Raw genomic sequence first — 24224 nt, 5'->3', positions numbered from 1 at the left:
AACATTAACATAGCTCAAATAACGTTAATGTGCATATCAATAAGTCAGCATTTATTTCATAATCAAAATTGACAGTAGTGCACGAAGATCATTATACAGAGATGTGTCAAAATATAGCGTACATGGCACAGGAAAATGGATTTGCAAAAGCATAAGCATAAAACGTACAGTTATACAGATATAGATCAATAAGATATTAGTTATGAGGTAATTAACATTTCAGAGATATTTATTAAATGAAATGAATTAAATATAGGTGTGGTCCGAGACCATTATGACGGTATGAGATCACAGAGATAACTAGAGTGTAATAACGCTTCCGAGTGTGATCACATCATCACAGAGGGGACTTTAAACCCTCTTTCATATTACTATAGAGCATGTAATCACATTGTGATGAATGTATTCACATTGGTCTGAATGTATTCATATTGTCATTAATGTATTCACATCGGCATGAATGTATTCACATCGGCATGAATGTATTCACATCGTCATGAATGTATTCACATCGGCATGAATGTATTCACATCGGCATGAATGTATTCACATTGTCATGAATGTATTCACATTGTCATGAATGTATTCACATTGTCATGAATGTATTCACATCGTCATGAATGTATTCACATTGTCATGAATGTATTCACATCGTCACGAATGTATTCACATTTTCACGTGTTACATTGTGATGAGGTAGAAACATGGAGTGCATTATAATGTTAAGTCAGATTATGACCTATAGTCCTCAATTAAGTACTGTTTGACATTTAAAAACAAATCCATACACCTCAGAGCATATAGCCTATATAGCTCTGTCAGTCTTTTGCTGTGTCACGTGGAGTGCAGTAGACCTTGGCCTCTACGAGTCTCACAGTATCCCACACTCCTTTAGGCAACATGACCAACATGACGTGTGCCTGCTACTTAGAGATGACTTGAAGCAATTTAAGTGTTGTCTGTGTGAACACATTTTTTCATATTTTGTTCATATTGTGTTCATACGCAGTTCAGGTATGACTGTGAATGACACCAACAACCCACTAGACCAGGGGGGTGTTTCACAAAGATCCTAAGTTGAACTTAACTCTAAGTTGGACTTAAAAATTATGGAGAGCCATTTGTAGCCTTAAAATAAAGTAAATTAGAAAGCGAAAATGAAAGTATTTTAGTCTTTAAATAAATTCCACATGAAGAACATGAAATCTGCTTGATAATAGAAAATATGAATGATTTGAATCAACATTCTATGCCTTTTGAAATAACTTTTACACAATATTTTCATAGATGGTAATGGCTTTCCATAAATGTTAAGTCCAACTTATAGAGATAAGTTCAACTTAGGATCTTTGTGAAACATCCCACAGGACCAGATAACGACAATGTTATATTTCTTGAAATACAGTCAAACATGTCTACCAAGGTCACCCTAGGGGAAATAGAGTCATTGGCCACTGTGGACAGGCGGCCTTTCTAAAGATAGTTTCTACAACACACACTTCTTCCTCAAGGGAGACCACAAAAACATGGCCACTGTAGACAGATGGTCTTTATAGAGAGGGGGTCACTAGGACAGGTTGGACTGTTACATTGGAACATCATTATAAAGAGCTCTCACATACTAACAAGGTGATTTTGCGGGTCCGGAGGACCTCGCCATAACGATTGAGATTCCACTGTATCTCTGAATCCTTCACACTTTTGCTTCATCCTTCTTCTTCTTTGCTTTCTTCCGCTTTTTCCGGAACTTGACAAAAAGTCTGAAAAGGAAGCAGAACAAGGCACAGGACTATAGCTGTCAAGTAAAATACAACGTAAATGATTTCACTGCTATTAAAGGGCGACATGAATAACATGAAAACTATCGCTTAAAATAAAAAATCGTTTAGTATTTCAGGGTAGTTCTAAATCTCAAAAAGGGTGAATATGGTCGTGAGAAAGAAAGTCACGAATGTTCGCGGTAAAACTTTAACATTTGCGGCCAAGAGATGAAGTTAGTCATGATGAAGAAGAGAACATTAAGGGCATAATGACAGAATTCTAGTGTGTTCACTTTGAAGTTGACAAGTTCTTTACGCCTCTTATAACTTGAAAAAACTATCCTTTAAGTCTGTCCGCTCTCAGAATGAAAGTGCCCAGTAATCAAAATGAACTCTGCATGTAGCCAAACTTTGTTCTTTTATAAGGCAGTGTTAATAACTTACATCTTCCCCATGTAAGCAATTCCTGCTAGTGCCGCGATAGATCCGACACCAAGTGCACTGCTTTCACCGGCAGCAGCACCCCTTTTCCCAGCCCTGTTGGGTGGTGCCTGCATTGGTCCTTCCTGCTGTCCCCGGTACCCTGCAAAAAGGGAATAGGAAAGGAACAAGCCATAGCGTATTTAGAGATATAGTTATGATACCCGCGTTTACGGGTACTCGCTGTCACGGAGCTCTAAATAGTTCGATCCCTCCAACCAGAGGAAATTTCCGGTAACACAAGAAGACTGTCTTGATTGCTAGTGACTGTGTGTGAACCCCAGTAATAAAGCACTTGGGGCACAATCTCCTTGCCCATTTAAAGTCGACTTCATTTTGAAGGGGGGGGGGGGGTGGGGGGGGGGGTGTCCTAAAACGAGGGTAAAACTGAAAAATTACCCATTAAAAAGTAGATTTTGTGTGGGTGTAAATGGGGTAAAAGTGGGCGTGTTTTTGTAAAGTGGAGGTAGGCCGGCTACGCTGTGAGTTTTTTTTTTTTTTTTTTTTGGGGGGGGGGGTGTTAGTCAATTATTATTTGCCCCCTCTGATTCTCCGAGGTAAATGTTTTTTCAATTTTTGTATGAAGAAATATTAAAGGTAAATTAGACCAGTATTGGAAACGCCCCAATTTCAAAAAATGAAATGGAAGCTCTTATTACCAATCATGTGAAAGAATATGTTTTGAATAATACATGATGATAAAAATGTTGACGGGAAACCGCCTACTAATTGATATATTTGGTAAATTAGTGTATCTCTCGCCTGTTGAGAGATACAAATGCACGTGTCGCGCACGTGTGTGTAGTCCCATACATCTTTCTGTGTACAGTGATTCTAACTTTATGAAGACTGGGCTAAATTTCTTATCATTTTGATGATTCCAGAACCTTGCAGTACATCTATGCTAGATGATCAACCTTTTCTGATCGATTTCACAATGTTTCTTTCACAATGCAATCGCATGACCATAACTGGTCTTTAGCTTTAAGGTTAGGGTTAAGATAAAGAAACAACAGAAATTCACCATTGAACTCTTGCCCTGCAGATCCTACCCTGACTTCCTCTTCTTCCTCCGGTTCCTCGCATCCGTCTGCGTGACATGGCACTGACTGGGAAGACTTTCCAGGGCATGCCTCTCGAAACTCTGCTCAATATCATAAACAAAATTGACAATTGTTTTGACAAAAAAAGTTATTGAAACGACCCATCCTGTTGCGCAAATCAAAATTTATAAAAAAAGAAGGGGGAGGGCATTTTTTTGCCCCCTTTCCCCCAATCCTGACTGTTGTATGGCTACACCACAGTAATTCTTTCATTTACGATTGACCCCGTTGGGGTAACAATAATTCCGACTTAGTAATCAGGATATTTTGTGTTTGAAAAGAAATCTACCACGAAGCCTCACCTATTTATTTACGCGGGTGGGGGGGGGGGAAGGGGGGAGGGGGAGGGTTCATCAACTAAAATCGATTTCAATCTATAGATCAGTGCATTCGCAACGCGAGGAAAACACAATATTTAGCATGAAACATGATTCTATCGCGGGAGGAAATATTTCCCCCTTTTCTCTCTCTCTATTTTTTCTGTTGATTTCATGTTATTTTTCTTGATCGGAATAGCAGAATAAGCTCATTGTTATGCGCCTAGATGCCTTTTATCATTCCTGTGGGGGGGGGGGGGGGGGGGGGAGGTTCACAAAGACAATGATCGACTTTAAATAGGACTTAACTATGGCAGGCCGTTCATGCCACTGTTTGCTCTCACCACTTGCTGGCATTGGTCTCTCATAGGACATGGTCACAAACCTACAGAATTAACATTTTTGATAATTCATTATTGAAGGAATTAAAAAAAAATCTAAAAATCATTACGGTAAGGGCAAACAGTTGCATGAACGGACTGCCACAATTAAGTCCAACTTAAAGTCAATCTTAGTCGTTGAGAAACCCTGCCCTGAAGAAAGTGTAAAACTAAAGCTGGGACACTTTGCTCACAATTTCAATTTTACTTACCTTTATCGGAAGTGCTGTAAGGACATTCACGATTCCGGTAGCAGAAATCGACACCCGCTTCACATTTAGTCCAGTAAGCCCATGAACCCCATGACAGGAATCCTGATTAGAAGAACACACAATCAAATCGGGTTTTGTTTTATATATGAAATATGATCAAAATCTAAACACTAGAGGAACGTTAAGTATTGTAAACCCTTTTGAATGGCGAGATATCAGACCGTAGGCCTACATAATTCCCGATAACATTTCTTGCATTTTTCCAAGCAAAGAAAAGGGGGAAAGAAGGAGAAGTAGGAGGACAAGAAATAGAAGGGGAAGAAGAAGAAGAAGAAGAAAAAGAAGAAGACAAACAAAATAAAAGAGGAGGAGGAGGAAGAGGAAGAAGAAGACAAGATTTAGATTTTTTAGGATAGACACCGTTGAAGAAAAAAAACCTAAACCCCTGAGAAAGATGCATGAACCAATCGGTAAGTACATTGAAAATACGTTGTGGGAATGCTAGCTAGCTATAAGAGCAATGGAAACAATGCAAATATTTCTTGAGGACTCTTGAATTAATATGTTTTGCTGTTGTTTTGCTCCGAAATCAGTTTTAACTTGCGAACCAAACGATACGAAAGTGTCAACTTTAATCAAGGCCAAATAAAATTAACTTCTACATGTATTTTCTCGTTTTCTCCTTCTTCCTTTTTGCGGCCGCCTCGATTACTTTTTCTCATTTTATATGTTTGCTTTCAAATTAAATGAACAAGGATCTCAAGACATCCCGGTGATGTTTTGACAAAACTCGATAATTTATTGCAACCTTGCCGTGTTTTGTCTGCAGTGGGTGTACAAATGTAATAATTACATTTGTTAATTCAAATTATTTGAATTTACGAAGTTTGTGCTAAAATTAACCCAAAATCATTCCTGTATACAAAAATATGTTTAATATTGAGTAACATAATTATTATAGAACTCCCTTAACCTCAATTTCGGAAGAAAAAAAATCCGGACGAGAAAATAGGAATCAGTTTTAACCGGCCTAACCGTTTTATACCTGGGCTTACTTTGTATCATCGGCTCATCGCGTCGGGTCGTGTGGTCGGATTACCAGACCTTTTGTGAAAAAAGGGCCCCTTTATTCACGAAATGTCGGAAGTATATGTTTGTGAAATTAATTAAACCCCTCTCATCTACAAATGCTCTGGTCTAATTTACCCAAATTTTATGAAAACCCTACGGTAAATCTACGCAAGGTCGCGTGATCTTCCGCTTTCGTTTTACGGAAGGTCGTGTAACGCGCGACCACCTGACCGGACGCGATGACCCGATGGTTCAAAGGATGCCCCGTTCGCGTCTTTTTTTCCGTAAGGAAATTTGATGGCTGCATTTGATTGGCTCAATAGGACCTATACGTCATGCGCAAGTCATCAATATTCATGATACGCACGCACACAGAATCTGATGCGGTCATTTATCAAATATGAGATTTCATACAAAAATTACAAATGCAAAGCTAAGTTTACTTTAAATAAGTGACATTGCGACAAAATCGGGAGGCTTACCGTAAACGAAGGACTACCCAGGTCGTAACTTGCCCATAATCATTGCGACATACTGGTTAACTTAGCCAGAATCTGGCCGATTTAATCTTGAATTTGATCTCCATCTCACCGTACCAACGCAAATATTCATATATTGAAATATTAATATGCATTCTATAGGCCTGGCTACCTTACGGAAAAAAAAGACGCGCCCCCGTTCCATACCTGCCTCCTTGTCGCAGTTTTTGACGGTACAGTCCTCGATCTCTTCGGCGCTTCCCACACAGGCTCCGATGCTGCTGAGGCAGATCCGGTTCCTGTTCCTGAAGCCCACGTCGCACGTGGTCGAACAGTCCGCCCAGGAGTTCCAAGCACCCCAATCTGATTATGGAAAATAATGATGCATCAAGTTATTTTGATATTTTACCTCGTTCTCAAAAGAACCTTCGAAAAGATACTCTGTTACTAGACTTGAAAGTCTTATGAGAGACGAACGAAATGATGGCTCATATAACTTGTCTTTTCTTCCAATGCTCCATTTTATGTAAGCTTATATACCAATCAAATAAATAATGGGGAATCTCAGAGGCCGTCTATACTAGTTTGGCCAGGAGGGATTACACCACACAGCGTGGTCACTGACTGGTGGCTATCTCATCAACTCAGCTCTCAATAAAATTAACATAAGAAAAAGAGGATCATGGGGGACCAATGATCACCGCTTAGGCATTGTTTTCTATATAGACGGAGCAAGTACCTCCAAGTAGTACAGTGGGGCTTTAGAAGGCAGAGCCTGTCGAAGGTATCCACCCTTGACCACACCTTTGACAACACCCTCACCCGCCTGCCCGGCATTTGGTATAAATGAGGAGAAAACAAATTATCTACAAACCTCCTCCTGCACTATCCGTTTGCTTCACAATGGTCCGTGCCAAACTGTTGATATCAACCCTCAGCCAGCGCTTCTCTAAACAAAACAAAACACGAAAAATGTAATATTAAAATACGGAGAGAGACGAACCGATTGCATGGCAAATTTTACAAAGCAATTTGCCCTAATCACATAGGGTTCAATTTCTAATAATGGATTGAGGTATGGACCCAGGCCTAATTGCAACTCTAAACCTAAACAAAACTACAACTCGATCCCTGTCAAAAGAAAACAAAAATATTTACAAAAAATCTAAATACACGTATTACCCCATATAATTGACGAAAGAAAGCCCGGATCGTATCATATCGGATCCACGACAGTCATTGTCAAATTCAAATCAGTTTTTGATGCGATTTTTGCTTCAGATTTGTTTCTCTGCGTTTAATGTCGTCGAAGATAAAGAGATTGCACGGTATCTTTACGATACTGATGTTCATGCATTACTAGCAATATGCAGGAGTTTTCTCACAACCTAAGAGAACTTGGTGCACTTCATCCAATTGTGTTCCTTATTTTCATATATTAAAAATTCGTTAAAATGGTACAAACATAAGTGCCGTTAAAGGATTCAAAACCCGATTCCTTGTTGAATGGTAATCTTCTTGTAATGCCCTTCACCACTCAATTGTCTTTGTTTGTTTGATATCCCATAATGCCATACCTGATTTGGGGCAGCTCATGATATTACAGTCCGCATACACGATTGCCCTATCCTCACATGACTTCCCGAATGCTTCCGGGTCATCCGTTTCGTACTCGCAGTTTCGAGCCCGTATGTAGTGCCCCCGCCACAGTTATAAGAACAGTCCGTGACCTTAATCCACTCGCCCCACTCACCTATGACGGGAGAAAGAAAATTCAAAATTTCTGATAAAACTTAAACCAAACTCATTGCTACTACACAATAAATATTCAAACTTTATTCTTCCCCCTATATTCCATATTTTTGTTCGACTTGTTTTCCCGTTCTTCTAATTATACATGTTCTTATTCTCGGTCTTGTCCTTGGTGTTGTTGTTGTTGTTATTGTTAATGTCGTTGTTGTTTTCGTGTATTAACCCGCATCGCGGACAACTTCCAACTGGATGTTACGTATCAAACTTCTAGCCAATCGCATGGCAGGACTTATGTATGACGTCATTCTTCACAAACATGGTTGTGCCGACGTAAAGGTGAACATGATTACATTGTGTGTTAATGCAACAAATTAACGGCAAATCTGTTAGTCAAAAACAAAATCCGTTTTTTCCAAAATCTTTTGTTATACCCTTTCTCCACGACAGTGAAATCAGACATAGTCTCAGCTGGATATCCCGGGCAAAATAAAGTGCCCTCCCCCACCCCTTTTTCAGTCTAAGTAGCTGAAGCTAAATCTTTTAAAGGTTATACTTATAGCAAACTAAACGTAGTACAGAATTCTCTTTACTTTATGTAATACCCATGAGCTTTGTTGTTAGCTTTCTCCAATCGTCATGATCATTTCTGTATGTTTATTTTTACTTTTATTTGTACTTTTTTGTATACGGGAGAGCATTTTATACAAATTCCTTCTCACCATCCACCTTGCAAACTGGCCCAGTACAAACGGCATGTTCTTCATCGGTGCCAGGCCCGCAGAAGACGGCGTCCTTGTGGTCGCAGTCTCGCTTACGAAGTCGGGTACCATCGTAGCCGCAGGATACGGAACACTTGCTCCACGGTTGCCACATCGTCCACGAAGGCATTGCTGAGGTCGTTGTCGACGTCGTAAGGTTGTGGCGAGGTCGACGATGTCATGAGATTGATGGTGGCAATGGTGACATGGACGGTAAAGGAAAATTACGATCTCACTTACTTGTGAGATAATTGTTAGCCTTAAAGGTCACTGAAGTTTTCACGAATAATGAGACAAATTTGGTGATTAATTCCGACATCTTTATCTCGACATCAAAGTTAGTCTGAAGGAAAATTTGGGTAATTTAAATTTACGGTTTACTCGGTCTTGTTTAAGTCCGGTCTAATGGACATTGCCACAAGATAATAGATGTTCCTATAATATAGTCTATAATTCTATATGGTCATTGTGACTTACATTGAAGAAATATCAGAACAGGATTTCTACATGAGATTGCCCGAACGGGTATGGATAGTTCGAAGAAGAAGAAAAATATCCACAAAGTATTCAAATTTATGACAAATATTTACATTGATTTGAGAAAAAAGTATCGAGCTTCCTGAACAGATTGAGATCTAGGAAAATGTGGAGCCAACTGAGATGCTTAGAATAGTTTATAAAATGTAGATCCCCCTTATAGACTGAACATTGGGAAGGCCTCTCTTAAAGCCCCACTGCACTACTTATAGCTACTTGCGCCCTCTATATAGCAAACAATGCCTTATCGGTGCCTTTTGGCCCTCCATGATCCTCTTTTCTAGTATCAAGTATCAAGTTTATTTGTCTTCCAGAAAACACATGTGACAAAATATAATAGAGTATAATCATAACAGAACGATGTAGAATAGAGAAAGACGAGGAGACCTTGGTTGAAGCACAGCTTGTTAAGTTAAGGCCCCCTCATATGATGTGACAAAGATAACTGATTCATGAATACAACAACAAATATGGAATATATAAAACTATTTACAAAATAATCTCAGAGAACAACTACCCAGCGATGCATCGACCACAGCATGGATGACTACAACAAGTATACCTGAAGATGCACACATCCCCATCACACCAGGTGAGCTGATTAGATGAGATAACCACTTGTCAGTGACCTTACATGGAGGTCTATTCCTCCCTGGCCAAACTAGTACAGACGGGCCATCTGCCGCGAACTATTCAACGGAATACTCACGTTCATTGCAAGTATCCCCTCTCCATTCTAAACTGCAGATACAAGTGGCTTTATTTTGTGACTTGGATGCCTGGCACTCCCCTCCGTTCAAGCACACCACGTTGTCACACACCAGGTTCATTCTCTTGCAATCTCGGCCTTCTTGGGCAGGGTCATCTAAAAAAAAAAATCATCATAATCAGAAAATGCTTTCTTGGTAAAGCATATAATATCATACAAGTCATATCCAACATCCTCAGAGAGGCGCGATGGCTCACTGGTAGAGCAGTGGTCTCGTAACCGGGAGGTCCAGGGTTTGAAACCAAGTCGATGCGCTCGTGCCCTTTGATATAAAGGCATATTAATCCTCTTTATCAAGTCCCTCGAAGAGGACTTAAATCCGTCGCTCATCTGAATGCTTACTTACAAGCATGCACATGCTTGTGAGCTTCGGTGATTTTCATTATTTATATTTCCGTGTATTACATTTTTATTCTGTTCAGGACCAGGATCGATGTAAAACAGATTTTGCATCTACAATGTATATCTGATTCTTTTTATCCTGATTCAATGTATTTCAATAAAATAAATAAGTAAAATAACTCTTAACTTGATCAAAATTTCTCATAGTTTTCTTCAAATAATGGCTCACCTCCATATCCTTCCATGCATTTGCACGTCCAAGTTCTCTGCCCGGCGTGTGCGCTACATATCCCAAACTGGCCGCAGGGGTTATCGTAGTCAACGCAAGCATCGTAGGGCTTCTCGCACCGCGGTCCCATCCACTTACGATCGCATACGCATTCGTGTTTGTACCCTTCTTTCTCCTTGTAAGTTTGGACGATGATGAGTGGCGATATTATGAAAAAAAAAAAGGCCAAATGAAGTACATGTAAAATGATGGAACATAATAATATAAAGACCGTCAATACTACTGGGCCAGAGGGGATTAGACCACACAGCGAGGTCACTGACAGGTGGCTATCTCATTAACTCAGCTCTCAACTAACATAAGAAAAAGAGGATCATGGGGGACCAACAGGCACCGATTGGGGAAGTTTTCTATATAGAGGGAGCAAGTAGCTACAAGTAGGACAGTGAGGCTTAACAGCAACATTTAAAGGGTTTTTACCTTTTCATTTTTTGGCCTGCAAATGGGACATTTAACTCTGGTACCTTTAACTCTGGTGTTATGACACAGTTATAAACCTATTTATTATTACTATAATGATCATTATTTTCAATATGACTACAGTATTACTTTTACATGTTCTACTATAATAATCACTATCATGATAAATATCATGATCATGATAATAATGATGATCATCATTATTAATTTTAATAAACTTCGGCAACGAAAAGAACATAACAAAAACAAAACACACACACACGCACGCACACACACACGCACACACAGATATATTTTAAGCAGAAACTTAAAAACGATCATTATTATGGATGCCGAGGAAAAGAAGAGATAGAAAGAGCGAGAGAGAGAACAAACAAAATATAACTCATGTACAATAATAAATTATTTTGACTTAAGATTATGACTTAACATATATGAAAATGGTTTAAAATTGGAATTACTTTTGTTTTCAAAGTTTAAATTTATATGGAATAATGGAGATTTTAGGCAGCTAGAAAGAGATTAAAGAGTATCAATTTGAGTAGCGCTGCACTCAACATTAAATGTATAGTTATGATCACGTCCATACAAGTAGTTAGTAATCAATGAATGTGTTAAACGTTCTGTATAAGCTCGACTACCACGTTCTAATATTATGTAGTTATAAACTTATTTATAGTTAAATTCTAGAGTTTCAACTAATCTTTTAACATGATATTGTTCTTGTTTTTGAGGGAACTAACCTTTACGAGTTAAGCATTTCCCGATGTTTTGTCTTTCTGTTATCAATGTATACCTATTTTTCAACTGTATGTAGGAGAGCGTGTGTGTGTGTGTGTGTGTGTGTGCGTGTGTGTATGTATATAGTGTATTCTAGTCATGAGAATGATGAAAGAAAGATAAACAAACTTGAGCCTGAACTTGAATAATGTTATGGAGTAAGACTCGTAAGAACAGATACTTACCACGCATTCGATCGTATTTGTGCGAGAACAAAGCTCCTTCGCAGTTCCACAGACATTTTTATCTGCATGTTTAATAACAAGAAAATGGTTGAATTTAAAAATAATCTGCCCATCGTCAATATGCTTATAATGTGTAATAATTACTGTGGTAAAGTCAAAACCTTCTTTTGTCATAACCTTTTTCTCTTACTTTTTTTTTATTGGGGATGGGGCATACGATGATTCTCTCTACTCGACGTTCTTTATACAGTCTGAAGAGGTAATTACTTTCCCTGTAAGTCGTTCCTTTATCCCGTCTGTGCGCCCCTACAAATTGTTATGTTTAGTGTAAGCAGATTTTATTTAATAATTAACAAAGATAACTTTACAACGAGAATACAAACAAGGATGTATTTTTTTATGGGAACTCATAAACTACAAGCAGAGCTTTTTAATAGGTTCCTCACATTTCACCCTGTATAACCTTCTATTCAATACAATTAATTTCGACGTCTTTTCAAAGAATTAATTATATAATGTTACACTTTTAGTATATTTCATATTATGTTCTAATTTTGTCAATTATGTGAATTCTTTTTTTGTGAAATGAGAAACGAATAAACTTAAATGTATGACAAAAGAGAAGCTAATAATTATAACCCAGGGTAATGAATCTACCAAAGCGGTGCATAACTGGTAGATACATTCTGTATTCGAATTGGTGTATATAGATATTCTCTCGTGTGAACGTCCCCGTTGCTTACCATCACATTTCTTCTTTCCGGCAATGTAGTGCCAACCAGGATCGCAGGAACACGTGTAAGACTTGGAGACGTCCGTACCCGTCTCTGTACATTTACTCATGTGAGGACCATTACACGGATTGCTTGTACACGGTCCTAGTCGGAAACAAAACCAACGTTTGGTCATGGGTTAGATATTTTTACTACTACTACTACTACTACTACTACTACTACTACTACTACTACTACTATTACTACTACTACTACTACTACTACTACTACTACTACTACTTCTACTACTACTACTACTACTACTACTACTACTAATAGTAATGATAATGGTAATAGTTTATCATAAAGCGCTTTACAGAATGCTAATCAGAGCGCTGTTAAAACGAAAACAACAAATGCATTTAGAACAATAAAATGTATAATTATATGGCACTTAGCAGTAAACATAATAATTATCACTATGCAAAGATTGGGCATAACTTTCATGAAAATGTTAAAAGAGATAATGATTTAACAAAAGCAGAGCGTGAAGTATACGAAAATGAATAACTTGAAAAATAACAATCTGCTTATGTAATGAACGTGGTAAAACTCAGTCTTTTTGTTTGCGTCACTAGTACAAAATCTTTTAACCAATATTGTTAAATAAGGGAATGGTTTATATAGTCGAAGCTGGCAGTGCCGAGTTAAGGCTGTGACGAAAAAATATTACCTTCCATAGGCTTTGTAAATGCGACTCGGTCCGAAGCCAAGGCCAAGGTAAATTAGATTTAATACTGGTATAGAGGAGTGACAGAATGCCCCGATTCGTCTAGAATATTATGAGGATTTCAGATAAATTGTTAACCTGTTTGTTGTACAGTCAGGCTTTTCGGAATTCGGGGTGGGATGGGGGAAGTGACCCCCTAAAATTATTTAGAAAATCAACGTGTCTATCAATCTTTTTATCTATTTTTTACTAGAGATCTTTATATCTGGCCCTACCTAGTAAACAAATATAACATGCACTGAGAGGCTCTAGTTGAAATTATATACCTCATTTTAAGATTCTTTACTAATCCTGTCTTCTGATTGGTTGAAAATGCAGTCATGTTCTTAACCATGCCCGCTAATTGAAATTCATAGTCATTTTTCCCGGCTCTACCGGTTTATATCCATTTTTCATAGCACTTTTTCCATGGCTGTGAAACGTGACGTCATTTTGCTGCGATCCCCAACCATGCCCGCTAATTGAAATTCATAGTCATTTTCCCAGGCTCTACCGGTTTATATCCATTTTTCATAGCACTTTTTCCATGGCTGTGAAACGTGACGTCATTTTGCTGCGATCCCCATTTTGGTTTACGTGTTACCGTATAAGTTTCTTTTGTGCGATGAGATGGAAACCTAAATGGGTGAGTCAACATTTTCCTTTTTTTCGGTATATAAAATATATATTGACTGCTTTTAATATTCGAGGCATAGTTGTTTCTATAGGGTCTCGGGAAACTCACAACCTGCTATGACCCCGCGGCGCAAGCGCCTTGGGGTCATAGCAGGTTGTGAGTTTCCCTTGACCCTATAGAAACCACTATGCCTCTCAAAGCAGTCAATATATCCTTATTATGGATCGAGGTGGCAGGAATAGCACTATTTCTGTCGCCGAGGAATCCATAAATTCACTAGTGGCTTGAAATAGTGCATGATATATTGGTTTTATATTTTTCAAACCAACCTTCATGTTTACTGTCACTGAAGTAGTGTAGAGTGCAGTGAGAGCAGCGCAGACGACAGTACCGCGCCCGCGACCGATAGCACATTGATCTTGATCGATCGCATATATGTGACGTCATCCATGGTATAGTGCTATGGTATAGTGCACTATACCATGGATGACGTCACAGTTACATCATAGCAATGTTATGTTTGGTCACATGATGCTATGTTGACCAATCACCGAACAGGATTTCATTGATCAAAAATATAATGATCTCTGTGCGTCAAGGCAACCTGCTGCTGGTCAGAAGCAAGTTTGATTTAAAATGTACTGTTATCATTGCATGTCAGTCATTTTACAAAATAAATTTAAATGAATGGTTCAACGTACTTGGACAGTTGTCCCTCTTAGCATTTGGGTCTTTATCGTCTCTTAAGCAGCTGATATAGGCCATAGTCGCACTCTGAAAGCGAAACAAAGAGCGTCAACATTATCAACGAATTTATTAACAATATTCATAGCTGGATGTACGGTAAAGCCTTACACAATAATTAAATGCCCGTGTTGTTGAAAGTGACCAACTACACCACATCTCATCCTCTAAATATTAAATCCATGGATCTGTAAAATAAAAATCTACATGTACTTACAATCAATCTTAAAAAGCTGCTGTACCTCCGATAAAATTTGGTTGTAAGTTATGTTCAGTTTTATGTAAAGTTACAATTGATTAAATGAGATCCGATTATTTTCCGGAGATGCATCCAATCGTAACTTTTGTTTCTTCTATAATTATATTACGTGTCTCCCTTCCCCTGCAGGTTCTTTTTTTTTTGGGGGGGGGTACGGAGTTTGGAGGGCTAGTTCCTTCGTACACGTAACTCGCTTAAAGTTATCTGTAATAAAAAAAAAAGAAAGGTTTTTGTTTAGAGGCGGGAGGTGTTTTTTAATAAATTGTACCCATCCCATACAGACGCGGTTGTTGAAGAATTATGCAAAATATGTATATAATTTTTTAGGGTTCTTTGGTGTCTTGTATTCATTTTCTAAATTTACCTGGCTTAAATTCATCTATAATCACAAGATTGTCTAAGGGCGGGGACTTAAAGATTTTTTTTATTTTTAAATATAGAACCGCAGCTGCTCCCATGGCTTAATTTTCATTCCCAGTCCGCCCCCCCCCAATCGCTCCGGGTGCCCCAGTCCTTACGGCAAACTCGTAGGTGAATCCTTCCTCTAGGTGGCCTTTGTGTATCTCGTAGACCTCTTCCCACTTGCACCACTTGCGCCACCGGTTCTTCCCCAAGATACCCTCGAATCTCCGACCTTGCTTGTACACGCACATCTCCCACACTTCCACGTACTGAAAGAGATAGATAATATACAAATAATACACATCAGTGAGGGCATTAGTAATAATTACCCACATGAGGTACCTTTGGAACAGGGTACCTTTGGAACGAGGGTGTTGGGACTGTTTTGAAGGTACCGCGTGTGGGTAATTTTACTAATGCCCGAACAAAATGATGTGTATTATTTGTTTTATAAGATTATGTTTTATTTGTTTTATAAAATGATGTTTTATAACATGATTTTACTAATGCCCGGTCATTAGAATTGGATAATGACCGGTCATTATCCAAATTACGCTTCAGGCAAAATTAATGCCTGGTCACGTGTACGCTTTCAACCAATCATTTGATTAGGATCCACGTCATCATCTTACAACACGTTAAAGTTTATGTTTGGTTTGGTGTTTGTTTACAGTCAAACCCATCTATAGCGACCGCCCAAGGGAAACACAAAAAGTGTTCTTTGTAGACAGGTTCCTTTAGTACATGTTTCAATGAAAGACCATTTTTAAAGAGAAGCAACAAATGTGGTCTTTGTAGACAGGTGGTCACTAAAGCAAGTTTGACTGTATTTTCCTTTCCTTTTGTTTGTTTGGTTGCTTTCTAATTGATTGGTTGAAAATGCTGACAATGTTCATTCTTTTCATGTTAAATCATGATTCATATATTTAAAAAATTTGAATAAAATCTTCAAAGTACGTAATTTCTAAAGAACAAGACGGTACTCAAGTCATTTCATTCAAATTAATTAATTCATAGTACATTTTTGACATAGTATTTGCATAAAAGATCAATAACCAATCGTCCCATTATGCACCGGAAAAAATATATAGTATAAAGTTTGTAATTCTTTTGCACATTGTGCAATTTAGATGAATATAAATGTGGTCAATTTAAAGATACATACCGATGGAAACCATTCTGTTCTCTCTGGAAAGCGGTACCTGATTAAACGAAACGATTAAAAAAAGGGACCTGTTTCACAAAGCCTTTTTTCGATGACAAATGTCAAAAATCAGTGACAAATCTGCTGTTAACCAATCAGAAGCAATGTTTTTTAGTAGCTTATAACAAAGACTGTCATTTGTCAATGATGGCAAGTTTTATGAAACGGGTCCCTGGGCTCCGTTTCATAAAACTTACCACTTTATGGTAACTTTGTAATCAATATAAACTGCCATGGCAAAATCACCCAACAACAAATCAAATCAAGGTTTCCATGAAAGTTACTATTAGTGGCGAAGTTACCATCAATGTATCATATAACGTACATACTGTACTTGTTTAATGATATCTCTCTCGGTTCTACATGAACCTACTAATTTGTAAAATAAATAATTGTGTATGAATCTATAATATATGAAAAATAAGACAAATGATAAAGAGTTGTTAACAAAAAAAAAGGCTTCTTAATTCGTCTATATAAGTATATACAGTGCGTCCCAGAAAAAACGAAACCGAGAAGTATCGATGTTTTATCATAACTTAATCACAACCATAATTATTGAATGATACATATTCGGAAAGCTTAGAGTCTCCTCTTTTAGTTGATGCTACTCACGTGATGCATATTTTACGCATGAGTGATTAAAAGCAATTTGAAGGAAGGAAACCAAAAAGTAATTTGGCGGGCGGTATCTGAATTTCAAAGAAAAATTCATATTTCTAGAAAGTTCATTTTCTGCTCTTTCATAATCGAGAAAAATAAGCCAGGAATAACAAAGTTCTGTTTGTTTAAAGTAGCCCTTACATTTTCATAATTTTAACAAACGAATTCGTTTTCACTGGGTGCCTGCCGTAGCAAAAAGCAGATTTGACAAAAGACTTAATTCTGTTTCGTTGACAATCAGCCATGCATGAAGACTCTCGTCTACGGCTGATTGTCAACGAAACGGAGTTAAGTCTTTTGTTAATTTCGTTTATTGATACGGCAGGCAGCCAGTGAAAACGAATTCGTTTAATAAAAAATTATGGAAATGCAAGCACTACTTTAGACAAACAGAACTTTGTCATTCCTTGCTCATTTTTCCTGATTGACGTGTCATATGAAAGGGCAGAAACTCAACTTTCTAGAAATGTGAACTTCTTTCGAAATTCAGATACCGCCCGTCAAATGTCTTTTTGTTTCCTTCCTTCAAATTGCGTTTAATCACTCATGCGTGAAATATACATTATCTGAGTAGCACCACATAAAAGAGGAGACTCTAAGCTTTCCAAATATGTATCATTCATTAATTATAGTTGTGATTAAGTTATGATACAACATCTTTACTTCTCTGTTTCGTTTTTTCTTGGACGCACTGTATGAATACATGTATTTGTATATATTTGCAAAAGTAATGGAATGAAATACGCAAAATATAAATATGTATCACTCGTCTGGACCCATTTATTAGAAAACAATTTGGATGATTTTAAAAGTAAACCCCTCAAAAAGAGTTTGGAAACTCATGTTTGGTTGATAATATCTCTCTTGTTAGGTATAATCATCCCTATGTGTAGTGTAATTAGAAAGTGTGTTTATTCTTCTTTAAAATGATAAAAATGATACCCCATTTTTTACGATTTCTTCAGGCATTAAATGTGCATAACATCAAACTAAAGGGCAAGGGAAAAAGTTGCAAAAAACACTGCTGTTGGTCAGCTGTACATTATTCTTTAGATTAAAAGTGAAAGGCTGCTATATGGAGTGCCTTGACTGCATAACCAGTGCTAGCCAGTGAATTTTGCAATTTTTTTTTTATAAAACCCTCCCCTTATTCTGATGTACTGCTCGTTCCATGGCCGCATAATCTTAATGAATATGGTATCATTGTTAAGAGGAATGAACATACCTTTTAATGATACAAAACAAAACAAAACTTGGGTTTCCAAACTTCTTTTGAGGGTTTTGAAATAAGATAAACTAACCTGAAGTTTTTGAATTTTTGCGTGTTTAGATCCTTTATTGGAATAGGTCCTTTGTTGGGAAGAGGTTTAGCTCTAAAGGGGTCGAAGAATAGACACGCAAGTCTTAGCATTCAGTTAACTTCACAATACTTTGTGTAAAACATAAGATACAGCATTGTCTTGACAAAGGCTTATAGACGAAAATGTGTACATTTTGTATACACTACGGTTGTTTTATTAATTCTTCTTTACGTGTCTATTTTTGCCAACCGCCACAGGACTATTTTTTATTTTATCTTTATTTTTTATTCATATTAACAAATGTATACAAGGCCAAGTAAACTTATTTGCGAATTTCCCGTCCTGATTTTCGAAAATGGGGAGGAAGGGGTTCCATTTGATTTGACATTTGATTTTTTTTTCATGCATAAAAATGCTGATAAGTACTTTTAAACACAAATTTGTTATATGCGCTCACATAATTTATTAACAAGATAGATTGCTACATAATATGAATGATTGTTTGTAAATCCCGTTGTCTAGATATTCTCAGATTGCGATTTATTTAACGTAAGAACAAAACAAATCAGCTAACAAAAAATCTGAGGCGGGCTGATTTTTTAAAAACCTGAATGCAAGGGGATTTACAACACGGGATCAACTTTGAATCATAATGTACATAATTTATTCAAAGTGCATTTGTTGACTATTCATAATCATGCTTCCCCTCTAATTAATTTGATAGATTTTCAGTATAACCTTTTCATAATGTATATATAGTAGTCAAAATACGAAGATGGCGGGAGAAAGGTTGGAGCTATTCCGTTTAAACATTTTTTAAAAGTCATGTTAAATTCGAAAAATTCAAATTTTCTTTGGAAAATCGTTACCTTCGTCGTTCCCTATTCGTTCTTAAGAACGATGAACTCTCCTCCTTAGATATAAAGATTTCCTGGTGACGAGGTTGCCGCCTTCGTAATCTCTTCGATACCTCAAGAGATAATATTGTCTCACTTGGTAACAAAACCACGCCCACTTCCTCTTCAGACTCTTCGTTTAGCCCGTAATCTCGGTTGATATGAGCTGTTTGAATTCAAGAATTTTGAAGTGAAATATTGCAAGTAATCAGAGAAATTAGAACATCGTTTTACCTGTGTCAATATTGTTTCTGAGATTTTAGAAGAACACATGTAAAGCTTCAATCAAAAGAGGGCGCCAGATGGCCCCATCAGTATAAAAAGCCACTCTCTCGTTACTATACCAATCTGACTGTACTATCCTTTGTCGTCTGACATTAAATGCCATCGAACTAAGCTTGAAACATGATGACAGCGGTGAAAGTTTGTAAATCCATGTAGGAAAGTGTTTGTAATACACCTATAACTCTATTATGCGTCTGCATACCGTGTTATGAACTGGAATTCACCTGTTTACTTTGAGAGTCAACTCAACGTATAGTCAGCCCCACTCATGTAAGTTTGTGTAGTGTTACTTGCATGCAAAGCATTGAAATTCGAGATCTCTGTCTGAATTGTTTGCTGTGGTGTACAACATGCCTGACACTGTGTCTCCTGAGGGTACTGAGGGTGATTTGCAAGGGGCCCATTTCGTAAAGCCTTCTGTCCAACCCCCTGGTCATTTCCATGCGGCTGCGGGAAATGTAGGTCTAGTTGAAGGGTGGAAAATCTGGAGACAGCAATGGGACAACTACACTATTCTCACAAACCTCTCCAAACAACCAGATCGGTACCAAACTGCACTACTACTGCACAGTGTGGGACAAGATTGTCTGCGTGTCTACAACGGCATGAAGTTTGCTAATGCCGCTGAAAGTGTGAAATGCTCTGTGATACTGGATAAGTTTGATAAACATTTCCTTGGTGAGAGCAGAGAATTCTTTGAAAGATTCAAGTTCAATCAACGCAGTCAGGAAGATGGTGAATCTATTGAACAGTATGTGACAGCTCTGCGTACAATGAGTAAGACGTGTGGATTCTGTGACTGCATGAATGACAAATTGCTCGTTGATCGTGTTCTACTGGGAGTACGTGATGATCGTATGCGAGAACTACTCATCTCCAAATCTGATCTTGACCTCTCTACTGCCATTGATGTTTGTAAAGCAGTTGAAGCGACGTCTACTCACATGAAGGCGTTGAAAAGTGAGGAAATCAACAGGGTGAATCGAAAACCTTTCCCTAAACATGCTAAAACTGGAAGTGGAAAGCAGAAGTTTGTGAAGCAGAAGCCGAAAGAGCTCAAAAAGTGCAAGTTCTGTAATAAATCACACGAAATGAAAAAGGAATGCTGCCCTGCATGGGGTCAAAAGTGCAATGTGTGCCATAAGCCCAATCACTTCAAGGGATCTGCAGTGTGTACTTCCAAGAGTGTTCACCAACTCGAAGATGATGAGTACTCCTCCACTGAAAGTATCAGTGTTGTACAGATAAATACAGTAAGTCCTGAAGATGGACCAATTTTTTGCAACATGCTACTAAATGGTCGAAGAGTACAGTTCCAGTTGGACTCTGGAGCAACAGTGAGTGTTCTCCCACAGAAGTTTCTGTCTGAAGAAGATGTAGTGAGAAATGAATGCATCCATCTCCGGATGTGGAACCACTCTCCGCTACTACGTGCTGTGGGAAAGTGCAAAGTCGTGACAAGGAATCCAGCTACTGGAAAAAAGTACAGGATTGACTATGTCATAGTCAAGGAGGATCTGACTCCACTGCTAAGCAAAACAGCTTCTGAGAAGATGCAGCTTATCACTGTTCACTACGAATCTATGGAAATAGTCCACAACATATTTCCTGAGAATCTTCACAAAGAGTATCCTGTGGTCTTCTCATCCTCTGTGACTGGTACTCTGCCGGGGAACGATGTTCATCTGACTGTTATGGATGATGCTACCCCTAGTGTTCGTCCTGCTAGAGTGATACCAGAATCCTTGAGAAGTATTGTGAAGGATGAACTTGATGCACTGCAGACAAGAGACCTGATTGAGGAAGTAAGTTCTCCAACTGACTGGGTAAGCCAGATGGCTGTTGTACAGAAGAAATCTGGTAAAGTGCGTGTGTGCTTAGACCCTAGACCACTCAATCTCGTGCTGAAAAGAGAACATTATCCTCTGCCTGTTCTCGATGATATCCTGCCTCAACTGTCCAATGCAACGGTCTTCTCCATCTGTGATCTAAAAGATGGATATTTGCATTGTGTTCTTGACGACGACTCAAGTCTGCTAACTACCTTTGCAACACCATGGGGAAGGTATAAATGGAAACGTCTACCATTTGGCTTGAAGGTTAGCAGCGAAATCTTCCAAAAGAGACTTCATCTAGCACTGGATGGTCTTCAAGGGGTACGATGTGTGGCAGATGACATCATAATCTGGGGTAACAGTGATGCTGAGCATGATACCCGACTACAGAGTCTTCTACAGAGATGTCAAACTGTTGGCATAGTGTTGAACAAGGAGAAATGCCAATTTCGACTGAAGGAAATCTCGTTCCTAGGCCACATAGTATCCAACTCTGGACTGAAAGCTGATCCATCCAAGATCGATGCAATCCTGAACATGAGTTCTCCAACCTGCAAGGATGACATCCATCGCTTACGTGGCATGGTCAATTATTTGGCCAGGTATCTGCCCAAACTATCTGATGTCATGAAGCCTCTCAATGACTTAACCCACAACAACTCTGCGTGGACTTGGGACTCCAACCATGACAAAGCCTTTAGGTTGCTGAAAGAGATGCTGATACAAGCTCCTGTGTTGGCGTTCTACAACCAAAGCAAGCCACTTCAAATCCAAACTGATGCCAGTGCTACAGGGTTAGGTGCTGTGATGCTACAGGATGGTCAACCAATAGCATATGCCAGTAGGATGCTGAGTGATCCTGAGACCAGATACTCTGTCATTGAGAAGGAGATGCTAGCAATAGTCTTTGCACTGGAAAAGTGGAATCAGTTCACTTTTGGTCGTAAGACAACAGTATATAGTGACCACAAACCACTGGAGTGCATTGTGAAGAAGGCCCTGGACAAAGCTCCCAAACGCCTACAAGGAATGTTACTACGCGCCATGGCGTATGATGTTGAAGTGAAATACCTTAAAGGGAAGGACAACATCTTGGCTGATGCACTAAGCCGTGCTTCTCTTCCGTATGAGAGCGGACAGCATGATCTAGAGGTGGTGAATGCTGTCAAACTCTTGTCTCTCCCTGATGACAAGAAAGCTGAGATAAAGAGACAGACTACCCAAGATCCAACTCTCTCCCAGCTCAAAGACACCATACTTGATGGGTGGCCAGACAACAAGACAAAGCTTCCTTTGTCACTGACTCCATACTTCAGTTTCAGAGATGAACTTTCGGTGACTGATGATCTGATTTTCAAGGGAGAACGGCTGGTAATCCCTAAGCAGATGAGGCGACAGATCAAGGAGGAGTTACACATTGGCCACAATGGAGTCGAAGGAACTTTGAGAAGAGCCCGTGAATATGTCTATTGGCCAGGTATGAACAAGGAGATAAAGGAGTGGATCCAGACATGCGAGACCTGTCAAGAAAACTCAGTCTCTCAACCTGCCCAACCTTTGATGTCTCATCCTATCTCTGACAGGCCATGGTCAAGAATTGGAATCGATCTCTTCCATCATGATAACGAGAACTATCTCATTATGGTCTGTTACTACTCCAATTTCTTTGAGATAGAAAAGCTACAGAGGACGACTGCCCCCGCAGTTATCAAGCGACTGAAACGTCACATCGGACGCTATGGAGTGCCAGAGATCATTGTCTCAGACAATGGACCTCCTTTCTCTTCAAGGGACTTTGCTGAGTTTGCCAAAGAGATGGGAATCAAGCATAACACCATCTCACCTCACAACAGCAAGGCAAATGGCAAGGCAGAGTCTGCTGTTAAGACTGCCAAAAGACTGCTTACCAAATGCAAGGACACTGGAGATAACGTTGATCTAGCCTTACTCAACGTTCGTAATACACCAACTCAAGGTACCCAGACCAGTCCTGCGCAAAGGTTCATGGGTAGACGAACACGTACACTCCTACCCACCACAACTCAGTTGTTGATGCCTGATCGTGACTCAGGACCTGATGTCGAGAAACTCAATTCAAACCAGAGACGACAGGAGAAGTATTTCAACAGAAATACAAGGAAGCTCAAGGATCTTCCACTTGGAGCAACTGTACGTGTGAAACCATTCAACCATAGAAAGAAATGGAAGAAAGCGGTGATCCTGAAGAAAATAGACGATCGATCATATGAAGTTCGCTGTGATGGTCAAACACTTCGTAGAAACAGAGAACATCTCAGAGCGACCTCATCCACGTCAGATACACTTGATCCTATTCCCAACATGTTTAACTGGGAATGCCAGGACAACAACCAACCCAAGGTGAGGACTACAGAGCAGCGTCAATCTACCACTACAAGTCCTGTGAAGTTTCGCGGTGATGGTACATCTGAGACGCTTGACGAGAACAACACAAGCTCGCTGAGACGTTCAAACAGACAACGTCGAGAACCGCATAAGATGAAAGATTTCGTAACATTTTGAACACTTAAAAAGAGAACATTCGCGAGATACGTGAATGACATCACTTCATCTAACTCTGTTTGGACATTTGAACTTTTTTTTAAAATTTGAAGAAACTGGACTCTAAACACAATCCCAAATCTTCTGACACTATGAAGACTCACAAGAACTCAAAAGGACTTTGAAATATTATTTTGTGCAGTTATATGATTGTAAAAGATCTCATAAACCAATCTTTTGATATTCTTTAATCTTTTATCTGTTTTGGTACCAGGTTGATATTGACCTCCAAAGTTGAGACATTCTCCGGCACAAAGCTCAAAGAGGGGAGGATGTGTCAATATTGTTTCTGAGATTTTAGA

The 24224-nt window shown here is 38.7% G+C and overlaps 3 protein-coding genes across 3 annotated transcripts; 1 reads left to right on the top strand and 2 right to left on the bottom strand.

Moving 5' to 3' along the window:
• Positions 1–1350: 1350 nt before the first annotated feature.
• LOC105445771 (A disintegrin and metalloproteinase with thrombospondin motifs adt-1-like) lies at positions 1351–11689 on the bottom strand. Its single transcript, XM_030988196.1, has 11 exons — positions 11635–11689; positions 10190–10364; positions 9559–9714; positions 8274–8444; positions 7380–7555; positions 6677–6751; positions 6010–6165; positions 4253–4354; positions 3265–3384; positions 2205–2343; positions 1351–1760 (listed from the first exon to the last, which is right to left on the bottom strand). Exons 5-11 carry the CDS (start codon positions 7396–7398, stop codon positions 1694–1696), a joined length of 678 nt encoding a protein of 225 aa, XP_030844056.1. The 5' UTR covers positions 7399–7555; positions 8274–8444; positions 9559–9714; positions 10190–10364; positions 11635–11689; the 3' UTR covers positions 1351–1693.
• LOC115925014 lies at positions 9676–16226 on the bottom strand. The gene is made up of 6 exons (XM_030988138.1): positions 16215–16226; positions 15275–15427; positions 14455–14527; positions 12378–12512; positions 11635–11696; positions 9676–9714 (listed from the first exon to the last, which is right to left on the bottom strand). Exons 1-6 carry the CDS (start codon positions 16224–16226, stop codon positions 9676–9678), a joined length of 474 nt encoding a protein of 157 aa, XP_030843998.1.
• Positions 16227–19857: 3631 nt separating this feature from the next.
• On the top strand, positions 19858–23883 carry LOC115925013 (uncharacterized protein K02A2.6-like). The gene has a single exon (XM_030988137.1). The coding sequence runs from the start codon at positions 19858–19860 to the stop codon at positions 23881–23883; it is 4026 nt and encodes a 1341-aa protein (XP_030843997.1).
• Positions 23884–24224: the final 341 nt, after the last annotated feature.

Source organism: Strongylocentrotus purpuratus, unplaced genomic scaffold, assembly GCF_000002235.5.
Source record: "Strongylocentrotus purpuratus isolate Spur 01 unplaced genomic scaffold, Spur_5.0 spur5_scaffold_17, whole genome shotgun sequence".
Lineage (NCBI taxonomy): Eukaryota > Metazoa > Echinodermata > Echinoidea > Camarodonta > Strongylocentrotidae > Strongylocentrotus > Strongylocentrotus purpuratus.
This window is presented reverse-complemented; position numbering and strand designations above follow the sequence as displayed.